The sequence below is a fragment of the Drosophila simulans genome, chromosome X, assembly GCF_016746395.2.
Source record: "Drosophila simulans strain w501 chromosome X, Prin_Dsim_3.1, whole genome shotgun sequence".
Taxonomy (NCBI): domain Eukaryota; kingdom Metazoa; phylum Arthropoda; class Insecta; order Diptera; family Drosophilidae; genus Drosophila; species Drosophila simulans.
Window position 1 is genome coordinate 19,428,998 of NC_052525.2, and position 27,544 is coordinate 19,456,541.

Genomic DNA, 27,544 nt, shown 5'->3' on the forward strand with positions numbered 1-27,544 from the left:
ATACGAGTGTGAGCACCAAGCTGGCGAAAGGGAAAGTAGTACATGTGAACTTACCGAGCCCCGGACCAAAACTTTCGCCCTTCGAAATGAAAAGTTGGCGTTTGGTTTTGCCTTGAAATATTTTCAGTTTTGCTTTATTTATTTGATGTATTCTTATGCTGACGCATACTATTCTGTACCATTAGTTTATTGTTGTTATTCGCTATTATTATTTCCGTAAGCTATGATAATTATTTTTGAAATAGTTTGCTTTTCTGAGAGCTTAGCCTACGCTTCATTTAGTTAATAATTCTCATAATTTTCTAGAAAAAAAAACCGATTCTCGCCTCTCTTTAAAATAGTTCTCATTTTCATCTCAGTTTCTGCATTTCCGCTTACACCCCAGTTATCTTACAAACTCGTATATATGCTTTATTGGTAGAGAGATCTCGGGGACCCTATATGTATGCTATATCCCATTCACAACGTAACGATAACAGACAACAATTCAACGACTCGAAAACCCAGGCTACAATTTTGATAAATTAACATTAATGTGTGGTGTGGGCCTATGTTGGTGTACGCATGTATAAATAGTTAGTTCGAATTGCAAATTTACCAATTAGCTATAATTAATAAGCGTTTTCTTTGGAAGAACTTAACTTAGGAGCATTTCGCACTGATCTGAAAGTTAAACTGTTTCCATAGTCTTAGTCTAGTCCTATCGCCTAGAGTTTTATCCTTTCGAAAAAAAAAAACCATTCAATCACCCACTCACACACACACACACACAAACAGACTCAAACACACACACACTGAAGTTAACGCGTATGTGGTAGTGGAGTTCTTAGGAAAGTATAAAAACCGTTGAGCTTTTCCGCGAGTTTCCTACGGGGTTTCATGGAAATTTGAGCCGGGGCACTGCTTACGCCTAGGTACACAATAAATGGAATCGTTTTATAAACTACTACACACGTTCGAGTAATTACCTATCAATTATTTGTCACATAGAAACAGTTAAAAGGACGGCTGTTGAAATCAGGGACCAAACGGCTATAGTCCTGCCGGCATGCCAAAATACGGCTTGGATTGCCCGGGGCCATGCCTCTGTGCACCCAAGTCCGGCTCTCATTTGCGGCAGGACACAGGCTTCGGTCCGTGTTTCAAAACTCAGTTTTGATATTCCACTATACACGTACGCTTACACCGATATTTGCTACTCTATCTGCTAAGGTAACCCTCATATTGCTTCCAGCAATGCGATAGCCTTTGCTCTAGATACCCTGATTCTCCCCCTACTCCCTGCTATGCATCACGGCTCCCCTTGGTACTAACTGATTTATATCTACGCATATACATATATGGGTGGTGAGTATATTCGATCTAGATCAAGTGACTAGCCTAGGTACGACCTCTGGATCTTAAATGCTTCTATGTAGTATATACGAGTATATCCTGTACGAGACTGTATGTCAAACCGAAAGTCGAACTGAAAGTGACCTCTAAGCGGGACTTTCATCGAGGTCGGCGCCCCTCGATATCGTATTCATTTGTGGGGCTCATTTGATTCATTGCGTCTGTTCGTGTGTGTGTGTGCGTGTTACCCTGTTAAGTTGGGTGCAATTCTGTCGCCGATGGTTGTGGTTTCGTCCATGGCCCATCAATGGGGATGCGCCATCCGTGTGGATGGGCGGTCAGCCAACTAACTTGGAACATTCGTATGTGATGTGTCTGTGGTGGAGGGCGCCGACCTCGAGGCCCGCTAGCTACTGTATCCGATTTAAGTGCGATCTATCCGCGATTTAGCTAACTAACTCTAGGTACCGACACCTCGTGTCGCTGTGGAACAATCCGGCCTCTAAGGATATGAATTTCTTTACACTCGCTTACCTAATCGTACTGGGGGAATCGGAAGGGGGTTCTGTGTGCCGTGGGTTTTGGTTTTTTTGGGTGGGAGGAGGAAAAGCTTGCTGCTCGTGATATGTGAAGGGTTGTGGGAGCAGCCCACTTCGAAGGACACTACTCCATCCTGGTAAAGCGAATAGTATCCGTGGCGTTTTGCTTACGGCTACTTTGGAATCATAATCGCGTGCTGGCTGTGTGTTGATTATATCGCTACTTGGGGTTAGCTTAATGTAATTGTTAAAAATTGTACCTAGCCTACAGCTCGCTATCCACGCTCCATGCTCCACATAGCATATATGTATGTATTGTAGTTTAGTGGTATGTACAGATCTATTTACATAAGTAGCTGAACCTTAAAGCTATTGGGAAACGCAACGAACGACAAACGAAACGAAACTGGAGCCCAATTGAGATCTCTGCTGCATCGATGGCCTCCATTTGGCACACTTTGCCATCCACTCCCGGGCGCGATCCGTTCCCCAAGGGACCCATCATCCAATTGGCTATTGCTATGACTATTGCTGGTGACGTGCTCGCCGTTGATAATCACCCCATGTGCATGATCTTCTTGAAGGCCTTGCGAAACTCGGGATTGAATATCGTGTAGATCACCGGGTTCACGAAGCTGTTGATGTAGCCCAGCCAGGTGGTCATCATGTAGGCGGTGAGCCCAGGTCGGCAGTCTTTCTTGAACTTGGCGCACATGGCGTCCATGATGTTGCAGCTGAAGAACGGCAGCCAGCAGAACAGGAAGACACCTGTTTGAGGGTTTGAAAGTTTGAAGGTATACGTATGATGGCATAAGGATTAGACAAGGACATGGTCTAAACGGGGGGCTAAGGGGCTCAACTTGAACTTACCCAAAACAATGGCCAATGTTTTGGTGGCCTTGCGCTCCTTTTTGGCCGACGATTTTTCGCGTTTCTTTTTCGAGGCCTTGTGCACCTTGTATATCGTGAATCTGTGCGTCACGCGAAGGATAATGGGCCACGGTGTGGTATATATTGCATTTTCCGCAGGAAAAGAAGAGGGGGAGGGAAGGCGAGAAGGAAATGGGGTGGCATTAGCATCGACTGGCCAACAAAAGCCCAAATAACTAATAACTGTAATTAGGGGCGATGGACGACGGCGTTACTCACCTTGACGCCTGCGAGTTCTTCTTATCCTTGCGCGAGGACGTTTTCGATGTAGTCGATAGCGTCGAGTCGTTGCGTGCCAAAGTCATGGCCTCCTGCACTCCGTACCGCACAAAGGACAATGGCTTCATGGCGACGCTGTGAACGGAAGTCGGTCGGATTCGGAATGAGAACTTAGCTGCGGGGCATTACGTACTACTAGTCACTATTTTTGGGCTTGCCGGATTGCCTACTTGGCCAACATGCGGCTTCTATTTCGGGTTTCGAGGATAAAGTGGCAGGTAACTCGCTAAACACTACGTAATAGGACTGTGGGAAAACGTGAGCTCTTTTTTTTTTTTTGCCCAGCAACTTAATCAAGCGATTGTGCAAGAATGGCACCAAATAATCAATTGATGATTTCAAAAGGCTGTTACATAAGTATGTAAACATGCCCACAATAATTGTGAAAAGCAGAACTAATACTGCAAATCGCTATTTAAATGTGCAATTGCATTTCTATCTGTTTGAAAAATGTTATGTGTAAAATAATACATTATTTGGTTGACAAAAACATGTTAAAGTTGACAACAATAACCCGACATATTTAATTAAAGTTTGCTATTTGTTTACCAATTAATAATTGGAAGCAAAGATGTTGACATTTTTGACGCGGTCAAACTCTTTGTCTGTTTTTATTGAATGAAAAAATAAAAAAAAAGATATGCGCGTTATTCGCATTTATTGTTTTGTTTATAAATAATGACAATAGATGTGTGCAATTTAAGCAATTTTAATATGCTACGTAATCTAGTGTAAGCAGATAAAAAAACATTGCGCAAAAAGAGCACTGCCTCTAGCTAAAAAAAAAGTATTATATTGTGCAAAAACTATGTGCAAAAACTTTAATGGGAATGCTTAATTTTGTCGGGCTGCAAAAACAGTTCATTAAACTTTTAAACTGTTGCAAGTAGTTTCAATTTACCTATGGTACAATCAAAAAGCAAGTTTTTCAATGATTTAGTACCAATGTGGTACAGATATTAAATTAGCAATTTTTTTGAATTTCCGATATAATTCGAAAATCATGGATTTGAATTGGGCTTTAATTGTTGGTTTCTTGTTTCTGTGCATCAAACCTATATGTTTATTTGTTTAGTTTAAAATTTTGATTTTAAAACAATAACTTGGATGGGGCATTATGTTTTTCTCCGTGCACCAACTGCTACTACGCGCATCCATCTACTGGGGATGCTATGTCTACGGGGGCAGGCTTACGGATCTGAATGCCAAATACCTGGAGTTATCGACACCGACTGACCTGAGGGCGGGTTCGCCGCGCTTCGGCGAGTCGTCGCCGGTGGGGCGCCGCTGGCTGCTGACGCTGGACCGCTGGAGGGTGGCGCCACTGGGCAGCGGACTGTCCGGCGGCGAGACGCTGCTCCGCGGAGCGGCGGATGTGGCGGCCGAGGCGGAGGCGGGCGCCACGCCTGCAAGGACATCGTCAACGTTTGAGGCTGCATAACCAGAATCATGATTACCATTCGGATCGGCGACGACCAGCTGCGGCTGTGTGGTGATTTGGGCCACAACGCTGCTGCGAGTGCGTTATGGCAATGTGGAGCGATGTGGCGGTGGGGTTTCCCAATTAATGGTGCCGCGACCATCCATCAATCAATCAATCGGCGATGGACGACGAGTGGGCGGCGGGCGGCGGGCGATGGGCGGAGAAGCAGCAGAATCGGCGTTGATGAAGGACGAAAGGATGGAAAATCGGGGCGCAACGTCAATTAAAGGCAAGGCAAGATTGAGTTTTAATAAAGTGACGCATTAATTGAATTATTGAGAATTATTTTTCTCTGCCATTGGCTGTGATTTCTTTTGGCGGGTAAAGTTTCGCGGTCTTGCTTGCCACCCAACTCAGGCCATCGGTTCGGTTCGGTTCGGATCGGATCCCATCCCTTTGTGCATCCGGCCTGTCATTAATGGTTTCATTTCATGTCCTTATTGGATTAAGCAGGCCATCAGGATGCTAATTGGCTGCGCTTAACGCTCGCACTTAATGGCGGTTTCAGCCAGGAATTGGGAGAAAGATTCGAATGCCGTGGGGCGGGGGCATCCGATTGCAAGGATGATGGGCAAGCGGTCCTTTCGGCAGGACCTGATTGAAAGTGCAGCACGCTTTTATGTCGGCAATTGAGTGGCGCCGTGGCCGGACGAAGCCTGCCATTAGATTGACAGTTTTCCATGGGCATGCATCGTCTGGGGGTCCTTTGCTGTGCTGCTCTGCTGGTCTGCTGGTCTGGAAGGAAGTGCAGTCGAGACCACTCAGCAGAAACAGGCTTATCTATTACGTGTTTGGGGCACGTGCCAGGGTTGTCAGGGTTGCCAGGTTGCCAGGTTGCAAGTTGCAAGCGGACAAGGATACGGATACGGAAACGAAACTGCTGAGCTCCGAACTTTTGCAGGGCCATCGGAGATAGCCCCCGGCCAAACTTTCGGTCTCCAGGCGATGGAGTTTGCTGCGAAATTCGCCGAAAGTTTCTGCTTTTCATACCCCGTCCACGTAAGATGTAAGTGGGTTTGCAAATGTATATGTCCAATCTGACTCCTTTGGCAACGTGTTTATATTCGTGCAGTAACATCAGCCGCCAAAAGAGGGTCTTATACAGCCAAAAAAAGAAACTTGTCAAACGTTCCCTGAATAATTCATTTAACAGATGCTTTTATATTTATTTCTTTGTAAATTTGCAATCTGTATAGAGCTATCATGTTCTACGCATTTGCTCAAAGTGCATCAAAGCCCTAAATGGTATCGTGAAAGGAGTACTCACTTGCCCGTCTCCTCGACAACGGTAGCCAGCATGAACTCGGTGGACTTGTCGTTCACGATGACGTGGCAGTCGTCGATGTCCGGCGAGATGGCGTTCTCGTCCTCCTCCTCGTTGGAGCCGCTGGCCGTGTTGGTGGCGGCCTCGTCCGGCAGGATCCTGCTGGCATGGCGACTGCTGTCCAGGGCCGTCTCCGCCAGGCGCCGGGTCTGGGCAATGTTCTCGATGACGCTGCCGCCCGTGAGTTCCGATAGGTGGGGCTTGCGGGCCGCCCGCTGCTTCCGCGCCCGACTCCTCAGCGCCTGTGGGTGGGTGGGCACGAGATGTAAAGTACAGAAAACAGTATACCAAACATAGGACACAGGATACGGACTACGGACTACGGACTACGGGCTACGGACCACGGACTACGGGCTATGGGACACGGGATGCAGGATGCAGGAGAGAGCGGATTAGGCACTGCCATGCTGCGCTTGCATCCTCCGGATATTCGCCCCCAGTCAGCAGCAAATGTGCACAAACAGAAACAGAAACAGAAACAGGAAGAGGAACAGAGGCATCCCCAAGCCAGCAAGCCAGCATTGCAGATTGTGGATCTGCGCCAGCAATATTCATTCCACTCGACTCGGAGAAATCCGATTTTAATTGCGGTCTTTTAATAATAGTGCTTGAAATTGTTGCGGATTGGGAAGAACCGCAGAAGGACAAAGCGCGGAAAATTCGCTCCAGGAACTGGCAGATTTTCAAACACATTATGATTAATAGCAATCAATGTTTGTGGGAAACTTGGAGTGTTGAAGGGAATTAACATGCTTGGAATATATCGTGTAGATGCCCACTCACCTTGAAAATGTTCCAGTAGAGAAACACCATGATGATGCAGGGTATGTAGAAGCTGCTCAGCGAGGAGTAGAGTATGAAGTCGGCGTTGTAGAAGGCGCATACATCGGGCTCGCGGTTGGGCGTGTTGTTGAGGCCCAGAACTATCGGCGATCCGATGGCAGCCGATATGGCCCACACCAGCAGTATCGTAAGGCAAACGCGGCGGCTATTTTTGTGCTTGGCGTACTTTATTGGCTGTGTCACAGCGATGTATCTGTGGGATGCATCCGTGGAATGTGTGCTTGGTCATATGGGTCGGTCTCCGAAGTAGGGGCTGCTGTGGACTCACCTGTCTATGGAGATGGCAACTAAGTTGAATATCGATGAAGTAGAGCATATCACATCCATGGCTATATAGAAATCACAAACGACGTCAGGCAGGGCCCAGGCTCCATTTACCTGCAAAACAAAAAGATGAGGGGCGGCAGGTTAGTACGAGGATGTGGATGCGGCTGCGGATGAGGAGCACACTTCATTTGTTCGGCACTTAATCGACTCGGGGGGAATGGAGCTCTGTTGGAATGCCCATCCTTTGTCGAATATTAATAACAATATTTTCCCATTTCCCGTCCTGCTGCCACAAATTAGTTTTAGACTCTATCTCTTCATCGACGTCTCCGGCAGCATCTATGTTATGGCCCAGCCCGAATGCGGACTCCATAAAAACCCCAACAAAAACGCCAGGAATTTCCCAAGCCAAACAATTTGTAGCACACAAAGCACATAAAAAAGGCTGAGTCCTTGATGTGGATATGTTAGGGTGAACCCAACCTGGCGTGGTTGGGGAGTGCAACCCGTGTACGAGGTATAATGTAGCGCCAACCGATTCGTTATTAGAATGGGATCGTAAACACCCGTATTCTAGCTTTTGGGATGTGAATATTATCAGTAAATAAGTAGTTGACTGAGCTGCGGGTAATAGGTATCGCATAGTCGAATTCACTCGGCGAAGCCAGATACCCGGAATGAGTAGTTTAACATTTTGAGAAGTCACTATTTGAGTAGTAATACTACCACATATAACTATATGCCACACATTTGTGTATGCTAACTAAAATATAAGTAGACGGTATCGAATAGTCGAAGTTAATCGACCCGAACGTACTGTCTTGTTTTTCTTCTCCAATCGGTTTTGCGCCTAAATTATACAAACACATTGAAACTTGAAGCGGGGCTCAACGCGTGGGAGGAGTGTAAAATATTGATACACACGCAAGCACACCACACGAAAGTAAAAGTGAAAGTGAAAGTCAAGTGAAAGCAGCATAGAAATGTGCTGGAATAGCTGGGCAGTCGCCGACTTAGAATTTCTTAGAACTCGGATGCAGACTCCTTAGCCGGAGCTAAGCGAGCATAACAAAAGTTGAGCCCGGCTAAAGAAAGTGGCAAAAACTTTTGGATATAAAGACACACACACGAATGCTCATCCTCCGCCCTCACCCATACACACACACACACACACACGCACACACGTACCCACACATTCGAAAATGTGACATTTTTCTACTGCTCTCCTTGGGCTTCCTGTTTCCAGGTCCATTGTTGGGCACATTGCGTATACGAGGCGTGCGCCCCGCTCCTGGTGGCCTGCAGCTGAACTATAATTTATAATGTATTCGTAGGTATTGTCCATAAGTGTGTGTGTGTGTGCATAAAAATACAGACTCTGCTCCTGTCAAACTCGAATGAATGTTTTTGTTTAGTCCCACATTTGGATAGCTGCGATGCGTTGCGTTCACTACTTTCTTTCCTTGTTGTTTCTGCCACAGGCGCCAAAAGTTTCCGAAAGAAAGTAGGTTGCTGTGCGATGATGATAGAATGGCTTACTGGCTTTTGAGAGTATTCTCCGACGCATTGGAAATCGATTAACCAACCTAACGTGATCTGTCCATCTATTATCTGCACAAAACGGGCTCTTTGCCTAACCAAATGTGGCATTTGTCGAATTATTTACGGCTTAGTCTTGAAAAGTTTGCTGGGAATTGGTTTCTTTTGATTCTTTCGCTCTTCGACTTTCCCTCAGCTGCAAGCTTCATTGAATTTTTTAATATTTTTCCAAGCCCATTTGCCCGGCCCCTGGGCCACGCCCCCAGTCTATTCTGTTTGGCTATTGGGTATTGTGGAAGCGATTTCCAATTCAGCGAAAGTGTCTCCCTGCCCCCTCCGCCGCCGCCGAAAAGCATCGGCTCTTTCGGGCTGTTCGAAAATGTTCAATTTATGTATTTTGTGAGCATAAAGGCATTTAAAGTCAGTTGTCTGCCGGCAGCTGGCTGTCCTGCTCCGCCGCACCTTCGTCCTTTGCCCGTCCTGGCCTCTGGTTTATTTTAGAGCAGGAATAGAAAGAAAATTTCTATGCTATCGCTGTCTCTGCCGACTGTTGTTTGTGTGTCCTTGTGTTTGTGTGCGGTTCCTGCAGCAGGGCATAAAATAAATAAATTTATCTATTTGCACAGTCAAAGGCGAGCGCACACACAAAAACCCAAAGGGAAAAGCTTTCAGATGCTCTCTCTCCCTCGCATCCAAAGAAATGGACCAGGACAATGGAGCCTGGAGCAGGGGGGGCGAAGGAGACAGGCTGACACTCACCCACACACGCACGGGGAGCATACGCACACAAGGGCAAACACACACACACGCACACAAGTACACATTCACAAGCAAACAAACAAACACACATAGCATTTTGATAATTGAGCTTCTGGTTTTTATAGTTTGCACGCTGATACGAAGAGAAAGCAAAGGATATTCCACACACACACACACACACACACTGCATCGATTTGTGTCTAGGTACACGCAAAAAAACTTTCAGATCCGCTTTCAAAAAATACGCTTTGTTTGCCGACTCAATGGTCATTATTGCTTTGAGAGTAGAGGGCTTTGTCCAAAACAATGGATGTGCTGGCACGTGAAAAAAGTATTTGCGAAATACACAAAAACCGCAGGATAGCATTAGGTGCTATGTGAATAAATGCAATTTTAAAGTCAACTAAAGTCAAATCAACGATAAGACACAACTCCATATTTAAAGGCTTAGAAATAAACAAGTATATATAATGGGATTTTTCAGGTGTACTTTCGAGCCCAGCCTAATTTTCAGTGGATGGCAAGCGGGGAGTCCCCTCCTCGGAGGGCAGTAACTATTTGTACAAATCAGGGCAACACACTCACATGTGAGGAGGCTTGCGGGGTGGTGATTTGGCCAAAAGCTGACTTAAAACCCACTGGGAAGCGTTTCAACGCCCTGTATGCGGTGAAAAGTTCATCAGACTCCAGTGCAAACAGAACCGATGCTCGAACGTAAGCTAATCAGTTTGCCCAATTTCCTTTTTTTTCGAAAAACTACCAAAAATGTGGCTACTAATAAATAGCCTAAATTCTCTATCCACCTAGGATGGGTTAAAACAGGCTGTATATCGTACACGAAAATCCTCCTTGAAGCTCTGTGGTCCTCAAAGATTTTCCCACCTGGAAAGGATCAGCAAAATGTAGACACGATACTTGCTTGACATGGGTCTGGAAATGAAGGCGACAATAGTACGACTAGCAAAGTTCTTCGACATGGTATGACATGCTTGAAATAGTTCCAACTTAACTGGCCTTCTTTTCACTGAAGTTCCTTTAGCAAAAAAGAAAAATGAGCCAACGAACAAGTGCGGTTGTTAATTAAGAGCAGTATTGGCCAGAAAGCTGGAAAGTTGAGGGCTTAGCAAATGGCAGTAGTCTGTGTGCTTCCTTTCAGACCAAAGAGTCCTGCTGCCGTGCACTCAACAAGTCGGCGGCCAAGGACGCGTTAATTAGCCGCCATTACGCCAGCCCCGCCCCCTTGATCGCCGCCCACCGCGCAGGATTCGTTGTGGATATTTGCCTGTTTGTATTTGCTTATAAGCATTTGCCAGGTGGCATTCGCAGTTCAGTGGTGGTGACGATGCGTCCGAGCTCCTATCTGTGTGTCCTGGATATCCTTGTGTGCGTGTGTGTGTGAGTGGCGCTGCCATTTCCTTTATGCCTGTCAATTGCGAATTTTATTTACCAGTCTCGATTTATTTCATTTCATTTCGCTTCGCGTCGCTCTGTTTTATTTGCCCCACCACCGATTTTGATTTTTTTCTGAGTGCTTTTGGATGTGCGAGGCGGCGAGGGTAATGAAGCGGAAGCGGAAACGAATTACTTTGTAGCAGTCGCAGCAGCCTTGACCTTGCAGCCCCCTCCCATACCCCGCTCCCGCATGGCCCATGTGCGTCATGCATTCCTCTAGGACTCCGGACACGGAACACGGGAGCGCCCGAGCTCTGGAGCCGGGGATCCAGGCATCCGGGGATCCAGGGAGCCCGGAACCCATAAAAGACCCCGGGCCCTGACGCACGTGTCCCACGTTACAGGTTCACCCCGCCCGCTCAGCTATTCGTCCTTTTCGTCCTGCCGCTGCGGCTGCTGCTCCTCGTTTTGGCTATTAAAAGTTTGACGGCCCCGGGCGTCACTTAAATTGTTAGTGAATTGAAAGTGGCCCCAAAATTGCTCAGTGGAGCTGCAGGGGCGTCGGCACCGGAAAACTTCTCTCTCCCGAAAAGCGGGTGCCCCAAATACATGGGCGCCAGGTAGTCAGGGACAACATGAAAGTGTCATTGAGCCCCACTTTGGGAACTTTGGCATTTAAGACGCTGAGTCTAAGGCTGCTGTGTCCTGGAGTTTTCTTTCGTCTAAAAATACTGGTTTTCTCATTATTTTTAGAATCAAAAGTAAGGCAAAAGTATCAAAAGTATCCAAGCCAACAACATTGATTCTTAAACAGAAAACTTCTTACAGCGTTTTGACCACTCAATACTTTAATGTAGATTTTATGCATTTTTGGAGCATGGTTATTACTTGTAATTATTGGGCTTGAACGCAAATCCTTTAAGCTGAGATACTCTAGTCGATATATATAAGGAACCATGCCAATTTTCAATGAGGGCATCCTCAAGCAAAACACAGTAAAATATTAATAAATATCAATATAATTAACAAAAAAAGGATGGACACACGACGAATGGCGGATCCCGACCGATTTGGTTGGACTTTTTTCGAGGACTCGACAAGTTGTGGCCCGATTAAGTGGTGTGTCCAATCCTCGGCCATCCTTTCCCATTGGCAAGTCAATTAGAGGCCCTTGACTTGCCACCTCCGCCCCCAGCTAAGCGGACTTTCAGCTGAAGGGTTTCAGGACTACGGCTTCAAAGGGGCAGGGTCCTTGCGAATGGGCGGGGAGCTGCAGGTTTTGGCCTATGCCAAACGAACGCGTGCCAGCCATTAAAAGCTTTTTAAAATTAATTATAAAACCGAAAGTAGACACAGAGAGAACTCGCCCAAATAAAACGAACGGAACGAAACGAAACGGAACCTGACAACCCTTTTCTCCGTTCTCCGTTTGCAAAACGGCAGGACGAGAGCGGGCAGATCCTGTCAGTTCTGCTTCTTGCCAGCGTTTTTTGTTTGCCCTGGCAAATTCAACTTCAAACAGATTTTTGATACTTCACTGGGCAACCGCAGAGCGGGCGGTGGGTGGTGTGTGGCAGGTGGCCTGGTGTAGCAGTAGGAGTGGGAGCTGGAGTGGGCGTGGCAGGCAGAGCATGCGTAACAAATTGTGCACATTATGCGGTGCAGGAACTAGTTGCCAATGAGCCCCCAAGTTAAGTGTCAAGCTGAGAGGGAAAGTTTTCCTGATTTGGGTTCGCCATTTGAGCCCGTCCATCGCATCCCTGCTCTTTGGCCATTGGCTAAGCCCGCTTTCGGCCGGACAGCTTCATTATCGTCTCATTAGAGCCGAAAAACGCTTCTCGGCTTCTCACTCGCAACTCAGTTAAGTTCGGTATCCACGTAATTTGATTAACAAACTTCGGGCAACGGCACACGTTGAATTTGAAACTTTAAAGCTTAGCAATAAAATCAAAATGTCAAGTTTGGTCCGAAATGTCAAATAATTCGCATAGTTTGGCCCTTAATATTGCATAATATTAATTAAATGCGAGCTGCAGTACGTGGGTTTAGTTACCTAAAACATTTGACCCCTGACCCCTGATTATGTTGGCTCGTTTAGGAAGTACACCAATTCATTATAAACTATTAAATCGCAATGAAAGTTCCTTCTTCTCCTGGGTATTAAACTGTGAGGTATATTCTGGTGGAGCCAACTCTTTTCGCACTAATCGAGCCAACGCCGCATCCATCCTGTGAAACAGGCTTTTCTTTTTCCTGTCAAAAGTAGTTGTCGTTGTGGGGAACGAGATGATAAACGAGGCAGCGGCAACGAGTTTAGTTGCGGAGCGATAAACCAGAGGAAAAGCTGGCCAAAAGCGGCAGCTCGAATTGCCAAGGCTCCTGTGCCAGTGTGTGTGTGTATGTGTGTGTGGTAGCATCTATCTCTGTCTGGCAGGATGCCATAACATTTGGCTTTTTACGAATTTTCATAATTTGGCGACTGCTTAGCATAAAAATGTCACAGCAGCTGCAAAATATGCTGCTAAGGATTGGCCGTCGTTTCCTACTCGCTGATCCTGCTCCTTACTGTTTATATCCTTATTCGTGGTCTTTGGTTTTATGCCACTCGCATAATACACAAGGATACACTCGCGCGCTCGTGTGTGTGTGTCTGTGCGCTGTGAGTGTATGTCTGTGTGTGTGTGGACGCGCCCCTTTTTGCCTATTTTATGGCCGCCATTAAAGTTTACTTAGTGGCCGGCCATGCAACCCAGCAGAAATCCCCGAAAAGAGGCGACACCAACCGCAAAACAAGACGTCAAAGGACATCGAGGACCTTGAAAACGGGCGGCAGGGGACTTGTGCGCCATGTGGGAGGTGAGCTGCGTAAAAGTCATCAAATAATTTGTTTATGTTGCCAAATGCTGCACTCGCGACTGCCTGTCGTTTGCGCTTTAATATTTCAAAGTACATAAAGTGCGGAAAATGGGAAATGGAAAATGGACAGCGGAGCTGCACGGGTCGCACTGGGATTTGGATGCAGGGCCATCCACTAATTGCATCTCAAAAGAGTCAAAACTGGAAACTCACAATGTTACATCGGGAAAGAATGAATAAGTAGGTTCTTTCTTGGCAATTACTTAATCGACAAATATACGTTCTTCTTTTGTAACTGTGGGTATGATTTTAAATATTATTTATGATACAACTTTACCAATGCTTTTCACAATTCGAGAAAGAAAGAAGAAAAGATAGCACACTGCAAGTCTTACCTTGAATCGAGCATTCACTTAGATTTAGATTCCAATACCTAACACTGACATTCATTTCTCCCAGTGTAGCACAGCAGCCATAGATAATTTTGCAGCACTGGTAATAAAGTTAGCGTAACCTCGACAGTGTCAAAGCCAAGGAGCTGGCGACTATTAAACGAGTTTCGCGTACATTTTCTTATGCCACGCAGCCAGACAATGTTAATTGAACTGGCTGCCGTAATAGACACACACACACACACACATAGCCACGAATACACTGGGGCAGAAGCGGGTGAAGGTGGGCGGAAGTGGGCGAGAGTGGGTGGCACGGGCTTTTAGCCAAGTGGCAGGCACTTGATGCTGTTGCTTCTGGCTCGTTTCTGGGCCCCATGAGAAGCTCAGGGCAATTAATTGACTTATTTATTAAGTTTATTGTCTGCCCGGGTATACGTGTACATGTATACGTATGTGCTTACGTTCCTATCTCTCTCACTTCCTGTGTTGCCGTCTCTTTCGCGGGCACTGTCGCAACAATTTTAGCGTTTTTGTGCGCCATTTTTAATAGCCTCGGACTTGCCCCCGAAGGCCAAGTAGCAGCATACTTGTACACATTATGTGTCGTATATATTCTACATGCATATATACATTTATATATGTATGTGTATGTACATATATATTGGCTATGTGCACATACGGATGTGCGTTCTTTTCATGGTTGTTGTTGCAACAAATTAGTTGTCATTAGCGTCGAGGGAAATTCTGTTTTAAGATGACTTTTCCAGCCCCTCGGCGGCATATTTTCGCCTTGGATATTGGATATTTATATGGCCATCGTGCATGAAAGCGGTAATAAAATACTCTCGCCAGCCGGCGAAGAAGGCATCCATCCGTTCGCTGATTGAATCTCGGCTTTTTCCATATTGGAATGGGACTTTGGATGGGGGGAATCCGATTGGGAGTGCCACTAGCATTGGGCCGCAGGGCTTTGGGCCAAATCAAAATCTGTGTTAATTATTCAGGCACCGCTGGGTGAGCGGCCAAATGAAAAGGCGACCAGAAACCGAAATCTGCGGTCCGTGGTCTTCAATCCGGCCGGAAGTGCGCGCTTTAACTCGCATGCGTGCCGGAGATGGCAGCCGCCGGGGACCGGCGACAGGAAGGGGATGGGCGGGTCAGAGGTCGGAGGTCGCTGCTTCCTAGAGAGGAAGTGAAAGTGGAGAAGATTGCAGGCCACACTTTTTATAGCTGCCATTTAGCCCACCCACTTGTATCCGCCATCCGCCATCCACCATCCGCCGGAGCAGCTGAAAAGTTTCTGCCCTCGGCCGATTTCATGCTGTTAGATTATTTATTTGAATTGATGTGCGGCCTGCGGTTCAGTGCGGTTCGCTGGCTGACAAGGATTTATAAGGATACACTGCGATGCGCACACACAACCGCACACACATGTATCCAGCAGCCAAGTGCTGAGAACAAAGCGTTGCCTGCTTTCGGGCGCATTCAAGTTGGCTTAGTCAACAAATTGTTTCTGCAGCCAAAGGAGGCTGACTGGGGTCACTGCAGACTGCAGGATTCGCAAAAGCGACCAGCTAGGGATGGGGATGGCAAAGCGTTATCCTTTTAAGATGCGATAGTAGCTATGGCTTCATAAGCATTTCCCCTTCAATGTTTTTCAGCGAATTGTTTACCTCGATGAAGCTATCTTGTTTTTCTAATAATAAATCTTTTATAAGGTATTTTCTTAAGAATTTTTGTTATGAATTTATTTTCCTTATTTGATAATATATTCTTTTGATCCAAGCTGCACCCTTTCACTTCGTAAATGGATCTATATATTCCCTATGTTTTCAGAGCACTGAGGAGCATTAGGTGCGATATGTGTTGCCGATATGTCGAGGCATTCGCAGCATCTTCTATCCTCTGACATCCCTAAGTCCAACTTTTCGGGTGTTTACTGGTGGCTTTCGCCGCAGTCCGTTTGCTTAGCCACTTGCCGGCATTTTAGCCGCATCGTCGTGGAGCACTCTCCCCTCAAGTGGCTGGCCGGAGTGCAGGGAAAAGGCTTTCGAGTCTTGGCAGTGGCCCAAATGAGCGGAGGATCCCAGATGACAGGACATGAAGGTCCTTACACTCGGGGGCCAGTAATGAACCGAATGGACCCAACGTCACCTCCTCCGATGAGCGGCACTTAAGCCGGGCCAAGCATTTGCCTGCAACCTTTTAAATGGCCATTAAAATTAAAAAACTTTACGCCCCCACTCAGCTCGACCCCTCATCCGGATTGCCGCCCATTCGCTCCATTCCTACTGCCACTCCTGCTCCTCCGGCTCCACTTCACATTGGTTTTTCCTTATTTGCCTGGGCTGTCCTGGAACAAGTTGCGGAAAACTCTTTTTATTGCCTGCCACATGGAAACAGTTTTTGTGTAGTTTGGCAGTTTCTGGCCCCGGGTGGCCAGGATGCCAGGTTGCCCGGTTGCCAGGCAGCCAGGTAGCTATAGTTTTCCAGGTGGACAGGTGGGCAGGGTAGTGGCAGGACCACGCCCACTACAAGCTTGTTTACAGTTTTATTTTGCTGCTGCCGGAGTAGTCATAAATGCTGCCTCCATCTGCCGCACATTCCGGAAAATTGCGAGAATCATTGCGGCGAGTTTAAAGTTGCAGGGCTCGGAAAACTTTTCGCCGACACCTACGGGACCACCCAGCATCCTGCTGTTTTGGCCAGAACTCAAAGCCAAGTCCCATTCGATCCAATTATCAAAGGCATGCATAATAGAAGGGGTTGGCGACACTTGGCCGTGTCAGTGGCACTGCCGCAACTCTATTTCACATTTTTTTGGCCACGCACAAAATATGATTACACAGGATAACAGAATGGAAATTGGTAAAATGACCAGGTTTTATGCGTTGAGAACTATGTTTACACATATGGGCCAACTGCATTCTTGGCTTTTGTGTTGCCAGCGTGTGTGGTTTTTGGGAGAACACGTTTCCGAGAGAATCACACGTGTCGCATGTTTATGCAATTTGAATAAAAACTGTGGTTTAAGTGGCCAGAGGTTTTTCCACAGCCGCATGCACAAACATTTTCCCGTGCTAACTATGTAGCGATAGTGCGTATGTGAAATGCGACTTCCATTATCCCATTTGAGCGGAGCTCCTGTTTTTGGGGCTAAAATGTCCATCTAATGGCACGTTGGCTTTTAAAGTGTTACAAGAACGAAAGAAAATACTTCAATAGTCTTTATTCTATTTTGGGTAAAGGTGTCTTTCCCTGAAGTTTCATACCCACCGAGATATATCTTTTTAAAGGAGAATCGGCCGAAAAGTCCTACTAAAAATAGGTCTGTATCAGCATAATTTGGTGCCGAAATCACTGTCAACGAGTGCCATTTTCATCGGCAAGGCCACTCCGTTTTCCTAAGCGGCTCTTTCTGGGTCAAAGGCTGATTAAGTACCGTTATCGTTGCCGCATATCCGGATGCCAGATACTTTTCCGCTCTCCACTCTGCCGGAGAGCCAGTGGCAGACATTTGGCAGGACTCGCTGCGAGTCCTTTGGCCCCTTCGCAGTGGCTCCCATTCCTTTGGCCTGCGCTTCAAGTGCCTCAAGTGGCCCAGTGTGTGTGTGTGTGTGTGTGTGTTAGTGTGCGTAAGTCTGTGATTGCGAGCGTACATTAATCAGATTATTTATTTTTGCCATGAACTTATGGCAATTTCTGTTGCCTCTTTACGGCCCTCTCAAGTGTGGGCGATGCGCAAGGACGAGGGCGATGCAGACCTGAACGATTGACAATTGCCATTAAAGGCTGTTTTCAGAGCACTTTACGTCGCTCATACGCCCCGTGGGCCGAGGAAATACACATTCACCCAGCAGCTCACAGGTGATAAGTGAGTGCGCCTGCACATGAGGCAGCCTAGATAACAATCCATACAATCCGCAAGCGAACCTCTCTATTTCCATTCTGAAGTTCTAGGAGCATCAAACGAACTCTCGATTCTGAGGTATGTAAATATTAAAATTTCTTTTAAGATTATGCAACATTTTTCGTTCGACCTTCTGGAATGTGTATAATGAATTTGTGTTAGCATTTTGGATGCTCTGTTTGCGAGCTATACGCAGGTGGGTGAATGTTGAGCTGGCCTGGGAGAGCGATAAACCCTGATTAGAGCATTTCATCCATTACATTTGCTCGCCGGGATGCTTTGTGTTATCCTCTGGCCATCCGCCGATCCCCCTAATCCCGCCCATCCTTTTCCATTTCTGGAAAAGTCATCACGAAAGCATTGGCCAAGCTGCATACAGAAGCAATTAACAACGAAGCCAAAACATCCAGAGCGAGCAGGGAATGGCAATGGAGCAAAGGAGCATTAGAGAAGGAATCGGAGATATATCCCCGTACCCGTTCCCAGACGAAAAGCAAACACAGCTCTGATAAGATTAGTGCCCCGAACATGAGGCAAGCTCGCCGGCGAGGGCTTTGTTGGCTCGCTTGGATCCTACACTGAGAAAAATACTCCATTAGTGCCGCAGTGATCATGGATGCTAGCAAGAAAACTCTTATAGAAAAATGATAAATATAGCTAACAATATGTACGAATAGTATATGTTTCTTTAGTACAAAATCATTTCATTATTCATTTAGATTCCCTTTAAAGATCTTAAGCTATAAGGATATAACATCCTTATCAGACTTGTGAAGTTTCGGCAGAGGACTCCCTTTGTGGACGTAAAGAACCGAGTTGATCACCATTTCCGGTGATATTTTCTTTCAGTTAGCGAGTCCCTCCGCTCCTGCTCATGCTCCTGCCCTCCGAGCAGCTTCCCGGCTGCCCCATTCAGTCCAGGTCCAGTGTGCACGCTTTTACACTTTCAATGACCACTTGAATGTCAACAAAAGCTTTCAACTGACATATACAACCACTTAAAATAGAAAAGCAGTGGCCCACACACACACACACACACACATAGACAGAGGCACATGCACGTGGCGCGGGGCAGGCAAACATGTTTGTATATTTGTTTAAGCCGCGAGTTAAAACGAGCCATGTCCTGTGCCCAAAGAACATCAGCATCAACATTCGTGGGAGCAGCGCTTCTAAATGGGCGTATGTGCGTGTATGTCCAGCCACGCCCACCGCTGACAGGCGGAGCCGGACAAGCCGGACATGCCGGACGAGCGGGACTCGCAGGACGAACAGGACCCTCCTCCATCTGCCCGTTTGTCCGCCGGCTTGTGTCATAAGCAATAATTCTCCATTGTTGGCATCTCGTCCGTTACGCCCCAGGCTCTCTCTTGTTGCTTCTGCTTTCTTTTTTGTTGGTGGGGCGGTACTGGGCGGTGGGTGGTGGTTGGTGGGCGGTGGGTGGTGGGTGTTGGATACCTCAACCTTTGTTGCGCACATTTTTATGAGTTAAGTGCTATCCGGCACAAATGCCAACACACACAAAGAGCGCAGAGGGCTCGCAATCTTCCTTACCTTCAGCCACCAATCTCCAGCAGCCGCCCTCATCCCACCGCCAACCACCCACCACCCACCGCCCACAGCCGCCAATCGCCTACCACCCCTTTGACCCACTCGCATTTCCCATTTCCTTCGCATCGCACTGGACCGTGTTACTGACCACTTATTGTGCTGTTGTTGACGCAAATCCTCTTAACTAAATCAATTTTCATGTGTGTCCGCGTGCGAATGTGTAAGTGGGTGTGGGTGTATAGCTGTGCGTACGTGTGTGTGTGTGTGTATCCCTCGGAAAATCACCAGGAATTGAGTTAAATAATACTTGGTATTTCGAAGATTTCCATGCCGATCTCAAAAATATTCTCCCATATTTTCTAACCCCTTCCCTTTTTATGTAAAAACCATTGTAGCACATATTCTAAAGCTATAATTTGATTAATTTAATAAATGTAGTTTTCCAACAAGTTTATTGTTTAAGCCTGCAATTCGAAATTAAAGTGCCGCCGAAAAGTATGCATTTGTTTTGGCAGAAAAAGCTTATGTTCCACAAAAATTAGCAGGATTAAAATTAGTAGCAAACGACCTTAGTACTTTGCCTAATTGAAATCCTTTTGATGTCCTGTTTTATTCCACATTTGACATCATCCATCTAACCAAGTTAACAACATGTTTCTGTGCAGAAAGAGAGGGCTAGCATGAAAGAGAGAGAGACAGGCGACGGGGGATCGCGCCAAAAAGAAAGAGACCGCACGAGCAACTCTGCGCAAAATCTCGGGTTTCAAATCACTTTCGCCGTCGAAAGTTTGCGATGGACACGATGTGTCTGCAACTGACAGCTGGGCGGGTGTATGTGTGTGTGTTGTGCGGATAAATGGGTGAATGGGTAATTAAAAGCCGACACTTGCACAGGTGAGCTGACTGATGCACTTAATGACAAGTTAATTTGCTGTGATTTTCAGTGGGCGTGCGTCATTAGAAAGTCAACAACAAAGGTGAAGGCGGTCGGTCGGCCATTAATTTGCTGGCAGAGCACAAGCGACATTTAACCTGCACCGGAAGGCCAATGTCCACAAAACCTTGCCAATCGAATGCTGTGTCCGTCCCTCTTGCACGGCGATTGCCTCCCGCTCCCTCTCTCTCTTTTTGACCCCCTTTCGGCAGGCCGTCCTTCAAGCGGCTCGTTGGTCTAGTGGTATGATTCTCGCTTCGGGTGCGAGAGGTCCCGGGTTCAACTCCCGGACGAGCCCATTTTTGCCACTTTCCGTCTTTTTATACCATTTTATTTCTTCTATGCATACCAATTGTTTTTTCCCACACTCTTCTCGGCTCTTCAGTCTTCTGCAGTTGGAAATAAATATTCAATTATGCTGGCAGTTGTACTCATTTGCGTGACAAGTTTGCACATTTGTTACTGTGCAAGGCCGCTACCACCCACACCGCCCCCGCTGTCAGTGTGTGTGACGGTTGTTAATTTCATTTGACTTGCGAGGGTTTTAATATTGCAATGGAAATTCGGCGCAATTCGCCGGCGATTAAATAAGCACGCAATTAATTGTGGCAGCCATGACAGCCGTGGCTTGCCACCAATTAAGAGGAATACTATATGGCTATATGGCTATATGGCGTATAGATGCCCACAGCCCCTTGGGGTCGATCACCTACGCCGTCTATAATCCCCAGCTAAACTTCGGGACATCGCATCCGGCACCGCAATCCGAAATCCGAAATCGGAATGCTGATGAGGCAACTGAGTGGACGCGGCCGGAAACAAGGCACTCCCATCAATCTGTCAGACGGGCCAGTGAGTCCTGGATGTCCTGGCGAACGCAGCTCAGCTCCCAGCGGGTGAGGCCAGTTGCCCAGACAGTCCGTCAGGCAGTCAGTCGGTCTGTCAGTGAGTCAGTCAGTCAGTCAGTCAGTCAGTCAATCGAACAATCAATCATACGGAATGACAGCTACGTCGGCTTAAGTCAAAGGCAGTCGGCCAAGAAGGGATCTTCTCTAACTTACAGTCGCAAAATTCGATAGCCTGTGGCAATCGCACTTGCAACTTAAATAGTTCTAGAAACGAAGCAATCATAATGTTTATTGAAATAATGTTATGCCACAGTTGGCACGCACAAACTCATAATAGTGTTTTATTCTGTTTAATTGCACTTTAAAATTGATGATTGATGATTAAGCTGTACATTTAGCCATTTGATTTTGTCTACGTTGGTCTTTTATTGAGTTTCTTGCCGTGTAACTTGTTTTTTGTGCTATCCCAACAGTTTGAGCTCCTTTTTCGGTTTCGCATTCCCTTAAACATTTGCTGGGGAAACACATTGATTTATATGCCGGCATCGCCAAAAATTGAATGTTATTGCTTGAATGGCCCCAATTTACTTAAAAGCTACGCTCCTCCGCCCCACTGCCCCTCTTCCCCTCCGCTGACCCCTGACCCCATTAAACAAGTGGTGGGCTCCGCTGGCTCCTGATTGGTATTTATGAGCGTGTTTATTTATTATATGACCCAACACTTGATAAAATTAAACGGAAATGGTTGGCAATTTTGCATTTGATTCTGACACCCAAGCTCGCAGGCAGGCAAATTCGCCAATGAACTCATCTGCCCAATATTCCGACCATAAACCATTCCGACCAACATATAAGCTAGTTAAGTATGTATATTAGTGGCTTGGCAACTTACCAGAAAGTAGACAGCAAATGGCATCACGACCACGGCGACCAGGAGATCGGCGATGGCCAACGAGACTATAAAATAATTCGTGACCGTCTGCAGGGAGCGCTCGCGGCACACGGACAGGATGACCAGGATGTTGCCGAAGAGGGTCAGGATGGGGAACAGGATCAGGATGAGCGCCCAGTAGTTGTGGTCCACTGAAACGAAGCGAGTTGTAGTTACATTATATCCGGGCTGCATCCATCCGCAGGCACTTCTGCTGCTGCTGCCACCCCAATTCCCTGGCCAAAGTCCACCTTGCATGACGATTTCAGGGAAAGCTCAACGGGCACGTAAGTCAATTACAAAGGCAGCCCGTTTAATCAAGGACTCTGGCTGACAACTCATTTTAATGGCAACACAACTAAGGACTAGCACACAAAGACGTGATTTATACTACCTTTAATATATTCTATCTAATATGTGTGCCAACAGCTGTTTTAATAAAAATTTAAGTGATTTAAAAAGGCAAAACATAGCTATGTGATAAGCAAGTTATCAAACTTGAAATACCTCTATCTTCATTTTGAAACAAATTAAACAAACAAATATGTGGAAACTTTTCTTGAGATTGTAGGAATAAATGAGTTGTATTAAGCGTTTAAATTGAATTCTTGCTATCGAAACTGATTTCTAAATGAACATCCTTATAAATGAATTAACTAACTAACTGTCAGTTGAAAATATATTATACTATATACCAAATTTAAAAAAGTATTATAACTTAGCTTTCAGTGGCTTTTGACTAAATCCCTTGCATGGTTTATTTGGTACTCCCACTTGATAATAAAATCTAAATATCTAAGTAAATATCATCTTATGTATAAATATTATCTATATATATCTATAAATATCATCTAATGAGATTTAATGGTTTGAAAGACTTTAAATGATATCTAATGAGCTTCAATGATTTTCAATGATATATATTGAGGTCTTAAGATATTAAGTGGTAGTAGTTGAAGATTCCGAATGATAATCCTGCATCGTACTCACCCACTCTCAGCTCGCCGCAGGAGTCGGTCAGGTTGAGCGTCTCGTTGGTGCAGTTCAGCCGGTAGCCGTCGAGGTACAGTCCCGTCAGGTTCTGCTCTAGGAGCAATCCGCTGCCCCTGCTCCCCGGGATGGCCACTCCCGGCGCAATGGTGCTTGTTCCCGAAACCGTGCTCCCATTGTAGTTGGGAAAATAATCGTTAAAGTTTTCGAGCAGCAGCATGAAGGTGCTGCCCCCTGATCCTCCTCCGCCGCCTGCACCCCCGCCCGCCGTGCCGGCCAGTCCGCCAGCCACGCCCACGTCCGCAGAGCCGCCTCCATCGTAACTGGTCGTCGAGGGCGCCGTTCGATTGCCCAGCGTCTCGCGCGCCGCCGTTGCTGTCCGCTGGAGCAGTTCCGCATCCCCGAAGCCGCCCAGCATGCCGTAGTCCGTCTCCGCATCCGCCACATTGTCCAGGGCTGCCTCCTCCCCGCTGTCGATCAGCGCGATGCCAGCATCGCCGCCGTCGCCCGCTCCCGCTGCCCCTCCGCCCGCCAGCTGTTGCTCCACAAAGCTGCGCAGCGAGTACCGCCCCCGCTCACCGTCCTCCGCACTGGAGTTGCTCTGGGCTGGCTGCGTGCTGTTCAGTGCCTCCAGCCAGGCCAGGGTTCCGTTGGCGCCCGTCACCGCCAAGTTCGTGCTGTTCTCGGGCCCGCCCACTGCCGCCTCACCGCCCACCGAACCCAAGAGCCACTCGCTGATGTCGTCGATCAGCGCGTAGCCGGCGTCCTCCGCCGCCGTTTCCACATCCTCGTAGAGCGGCATGTAGCCGGCTGGCATTGTGGGGCCCTCAACGCCCGTCTGCGCATCGCTGCCGTTCGCCGGATGAGAGCCGTCCGCTTCCACCGCCAGGTGGTGGTTCATCCACGTGGCTCCCGCGGATGGGGCTGCCGTGGTCGAGGTGGAAGCAGCGGCTGTGCTCAAGGTCGCCGATGTGGTTGCTGCCGTTGCTGCAGTTGCCGCAGTTGCTCCCGTTGCCGCCGCAGTTGTTGCCGCCGTGCTGCTCAATGGCTGGGCTGCCATGGTGCCGCCGGTTCCGCTGCTGCTGATGCCCCGCCGCCAATCGAATGGGCTCAACCTCTAGTGGGGCGGGGGCGTGGCAGCGGAGGCGAGCTGCAACTCCTGCAACGCAAGCGGCATGTTTCCGTGTCCTGCAGCGAAAGAAAATAAATAAATAAATAACAAAAAGTAGCTATGTTTCAATCAATTATTTGGTTCATTATAATCAAAGTCCTTGAATATGGCTTAACTATACGATTGGAATTTTAAGCCTAATTGGTCGCGTTAATGTTGCTTAATTTGATAAATTCTTGTAGTCCGCAAATTAAACTCTCATGGTCATTTTTTGACTTAATATTTTTCCGCTATCTACAATACGAAGTCGTTCTCAATTTTCCCTACTTATACGTTGCATGCACCTCTGTTGCATTTTCAATACAACGTACTTCATGCCCCTGCAATTATCTATCCGCTTGACCACGCCCCAACCAACACAGCAACACACCATCCCGCCACGCCACGCCCCCACGCCATTTTGGACGTACGGACCCTTTGCCCAACTGCCATGGCCGCATGTTTAATTAACTCTTTAATCAATTTATTGCCAATTATTCTACAAAAAGCGACAGCGAAAATTGTGTAATTTAATTAAATTAGCAAAAGGTTTTTGTGTCTCTCGCCCCACCAACCAACCATTCCACTCGCCCACTCCCACTTCCACTCTCGCACCCAAAATGCCACGCCCCCTTCTCGACGCTGTCTTGCTTTTACACATTTTGCAATTTTCGCTTTTGTATTTGCCAATTGGCGCTGATTAAAGCCGCCCGAGTCGATGGGCCATAATTAAAAGATGGCCTAATGAGAGGCGATGGGGCAACGTCTCGAGTTGGCTGGGGTCAAAGGTAATCGGATCGGAGCGGACTTAAGTCCCCTGCCTTCTGCCTCCTTCTTCAGGAGATCGGGTATTCGAACTCTGAGTTTGTGGATTCTGGACTCCGGATTCCGGATCGGAGGCAGAGATCCGAGTGCTGCAGACCCAGACGGCTGGCACTAATCCAATTTTGGCACACTTCCAGGCGACGAGAGGCAGGAAAGCAAGGCCATCCAAATGGCGCAGTGCCGCTCGGACGTGTCCGGGTGAGTGTGCCGGGCTTTTTCATTAATTACGGCAGCAGAAATAGCACCAGAACTTAACCCGACTCAACTCAACGCAACGCAACGCAAGTCAAGTCAGGCCAAACGAAGCGAACCGAAGCGAGACTCGGAGCAACCTGCAGTGCACAACCCAGGAGGAACTCGGCCAGTCAGCAGCTCAGAAACTCAGCTCAGGTGAAGTCGAGTAATTAATTTCACTTTCGCTTGAGCGATGCCTTTGAATATGCGCCAGTCGCACGCGAGCCATAAAGCACGGCCGGAGTCGGAGGCCCAAGGATCCGGACTGGGAAACGGACCCGGACTCGGATGAGTGTCGCTTCCTGGGCCCCCAGAACACCGCAATCCACATGCCACCACATAAGTCAGGCGACTGCCTTCGGTATTGTCTGGTCTATTACATCCTAATCATTGTTGGCACACATCGGACTTTGAGCATGGGGCAGTGGACAGTGGCAATCGGACTCCCCGGCGACAGGAACACGGAATCGTTAAGCCTCCGACTCACCGCAAATCAAGCCGGTACATTTGGGCTGCTGGGAAACAAGGCCTAATCGATGGGCGCTAGGTGTTTGGCCTTGGTCCACAATGAGCTACACTGGACGAGAATCCTATACAGATGCCAATTATGCAGGAATTCTTGGTAAAGAAATAATCCCATTAGATGAGGGCGATCGGATACATATATTCTTTAATTGTATACACTTATGGGTACCCGTTAGTCGAAAACGCGATTCTTTAATTGATTGGATGACATAGGGGTATCAAGAGAGTCGAACACTGGAGTCTTTAATAGTTTATATGACTTTCGATCCTAGTTCGTCAATGAATGGGTTTTGATTGGATGCCTAATGGGTATGTGATAGTCGAACACTCGACTCTTTTTAATGGTTTAAATGACTTTAAAGTATCTGTTAGTCAAAGCTCGATTCATTAATTTCGTTCATTAACTGTCGTGGTGTACGACTAATTTTAAGCGAATTGATGGCACATCCGTTGAATATTATAAAAATCCAATAAGTGAAGACATCCTTTCGCGATCTGTATTTCCTAGCCCCTGCACTAAAGAAACTGGTGTACCCTTGACATCATCTTGAGCCCCCGACACCACGAACAACTAGAGTGTAGTTCTGCCATTATAGCTGGTAATCGAATTCGGGTGGAGTGCATTTCCGCACCGATATCGGGAGGAGTGGTTGACACCAGCGCTTCGGGCGAGGTTCCTGTTACTTTTGCCCGGCAAACGCAATTACTCACTGCCAGGTCGCGGGAGTGGGTCTAATCACTTGACCCCACTCAACCTTGGGGCGCTTATAATATGACGTGGCCACTGCAATCCAATCCGAGCAATCCCAGCCAATGTCGTGCCTCATTAACAACATCCGGCCAGTGCAAGGCACATTCCCATTTCCCCACTCTCCGCGTTGCCCCATTTGCCGCCGCACCACACGACACTCAATAAATCAGCAAGTGTAATTATTTTCAACGCCATCGTAGAGAGTCGCGTGTGGTTGGGGATTGGGAAGAGCGGAGGAAAGTGGGGCAAAGTGGGGCGAAAGTCGCTTAGCGGTGTTTTTGGAAGGGGTTAGCAGGAGGAGCTGGGTGCCAAGGCCAAGCCAGCACACATGGTCGAGATTGGGAATGCGGCTTCCAGAACCTTGGGCCCGTCCTATTTATAAGTATGTTTCCCTTCTCACATTAAACTGCCAGCCTGAGGTGCCGTTTAAGTTTTAAGATTTTTCTGGGAAAAGAGTAATCCAAGGGCTTGAGTTGATTGGAATGATTAATAAATGGTAGATAATGATTACATTATGCGCCTTATGTAAGAGGGGTGCACAATTAAGTAATGTTATAGAAATACCTGCCTAGAAACTATAAATACCGGGAGGCACGGGAGCTTTCTGAAGCACAGGTGGACCTCGTCGTACGGATACGATTGCACAAGCTAACAGCGGGCAGAACAAGGAAGCAGCATTGAAATAGCCCATTGGCTTCCATTCTTCCTCTGCGCTCCAACCGATGGCATCGCGACGAGCCTCGGGGGAGCCACGATATCACATTTTCCATAGCTTTGACCCGTGCCCATAATTCAAATTGAGTGGCAATGGCTGCGCTGAAATAGAATGCAGGAGCGAGCGGCGGCTGCGGCGGCGGGGACGGCAAGCAAATTGGTTTCAGATTTAGCCCGACCGGGATGGCAGGACACAGATACACATACCCGGACATACACGGAGGCACGGAGACATAGACACAT

General features: G+C 47.3%; 1 protein-coding gene and 1 non-coding gene across 2 annotated transcripts; one reads left to right on the top strand and one right to left on the bottom strand.

Annotated features, from left to right (window-relative positions):
- Positions 1-105: 105 nt before the first annotated feature.
- Positions 106-27,544, bottom strand: LOC27207261 (dopamine D2-like receptor). The gene is made up of 11 exons (XM_039296463.1): positions 27,509-27,544; positions 23,103-24,219; positions 22,074-22,264; positions 7,002-7,111; positions 6,674-6,926; positions 5,834-6,132; positions 4,541-4,596; positions 4,297-4,489; positions 3,024-3,158; positions 2,745-2,845; positions 106-2,642 (listed from the first exon to the last, which is right to left on the bottom strand). Exons 1-11 carry the CDS (start codon positions 27,542-27,544, stop codon positions 2,431-2,433), a joined length of 2,703 nt encoding a protein of 900 aa, XP_039152397.1. The 3' UTR covers positions 106-2,430.
- Trnap-cgg lies at positions 20,560-20,631 on the top strand. The gene has a single exon. It is a non-coding gene; the product is annotated as a tRNA-Pro (tRNA).

Bases quoted from the DNA above. Each gene is read 5' to 3' on its own strand.
- LOC27207261 (XM_039296463.1), bottom strand. From the start codon at position 27,544: ATGTGTCTATGTCTCCGTGCCTCCGTGTATGTCCGG. The intron at 24,220-27,508 runs GTATGTGTATCT...CCGCCCCACTAG, and splicing joins GTGCCTCCGTGTATGTCCGG to AGGTTGAGCCCATTCGATTG. The intron at 3,159-4,296 runs GTATTTGGCATT...TTCCGTTCACAG, and splicing joins GTCGGTGTCGATAACTCCAG to CGTCGCCATGAAGCCATTGT.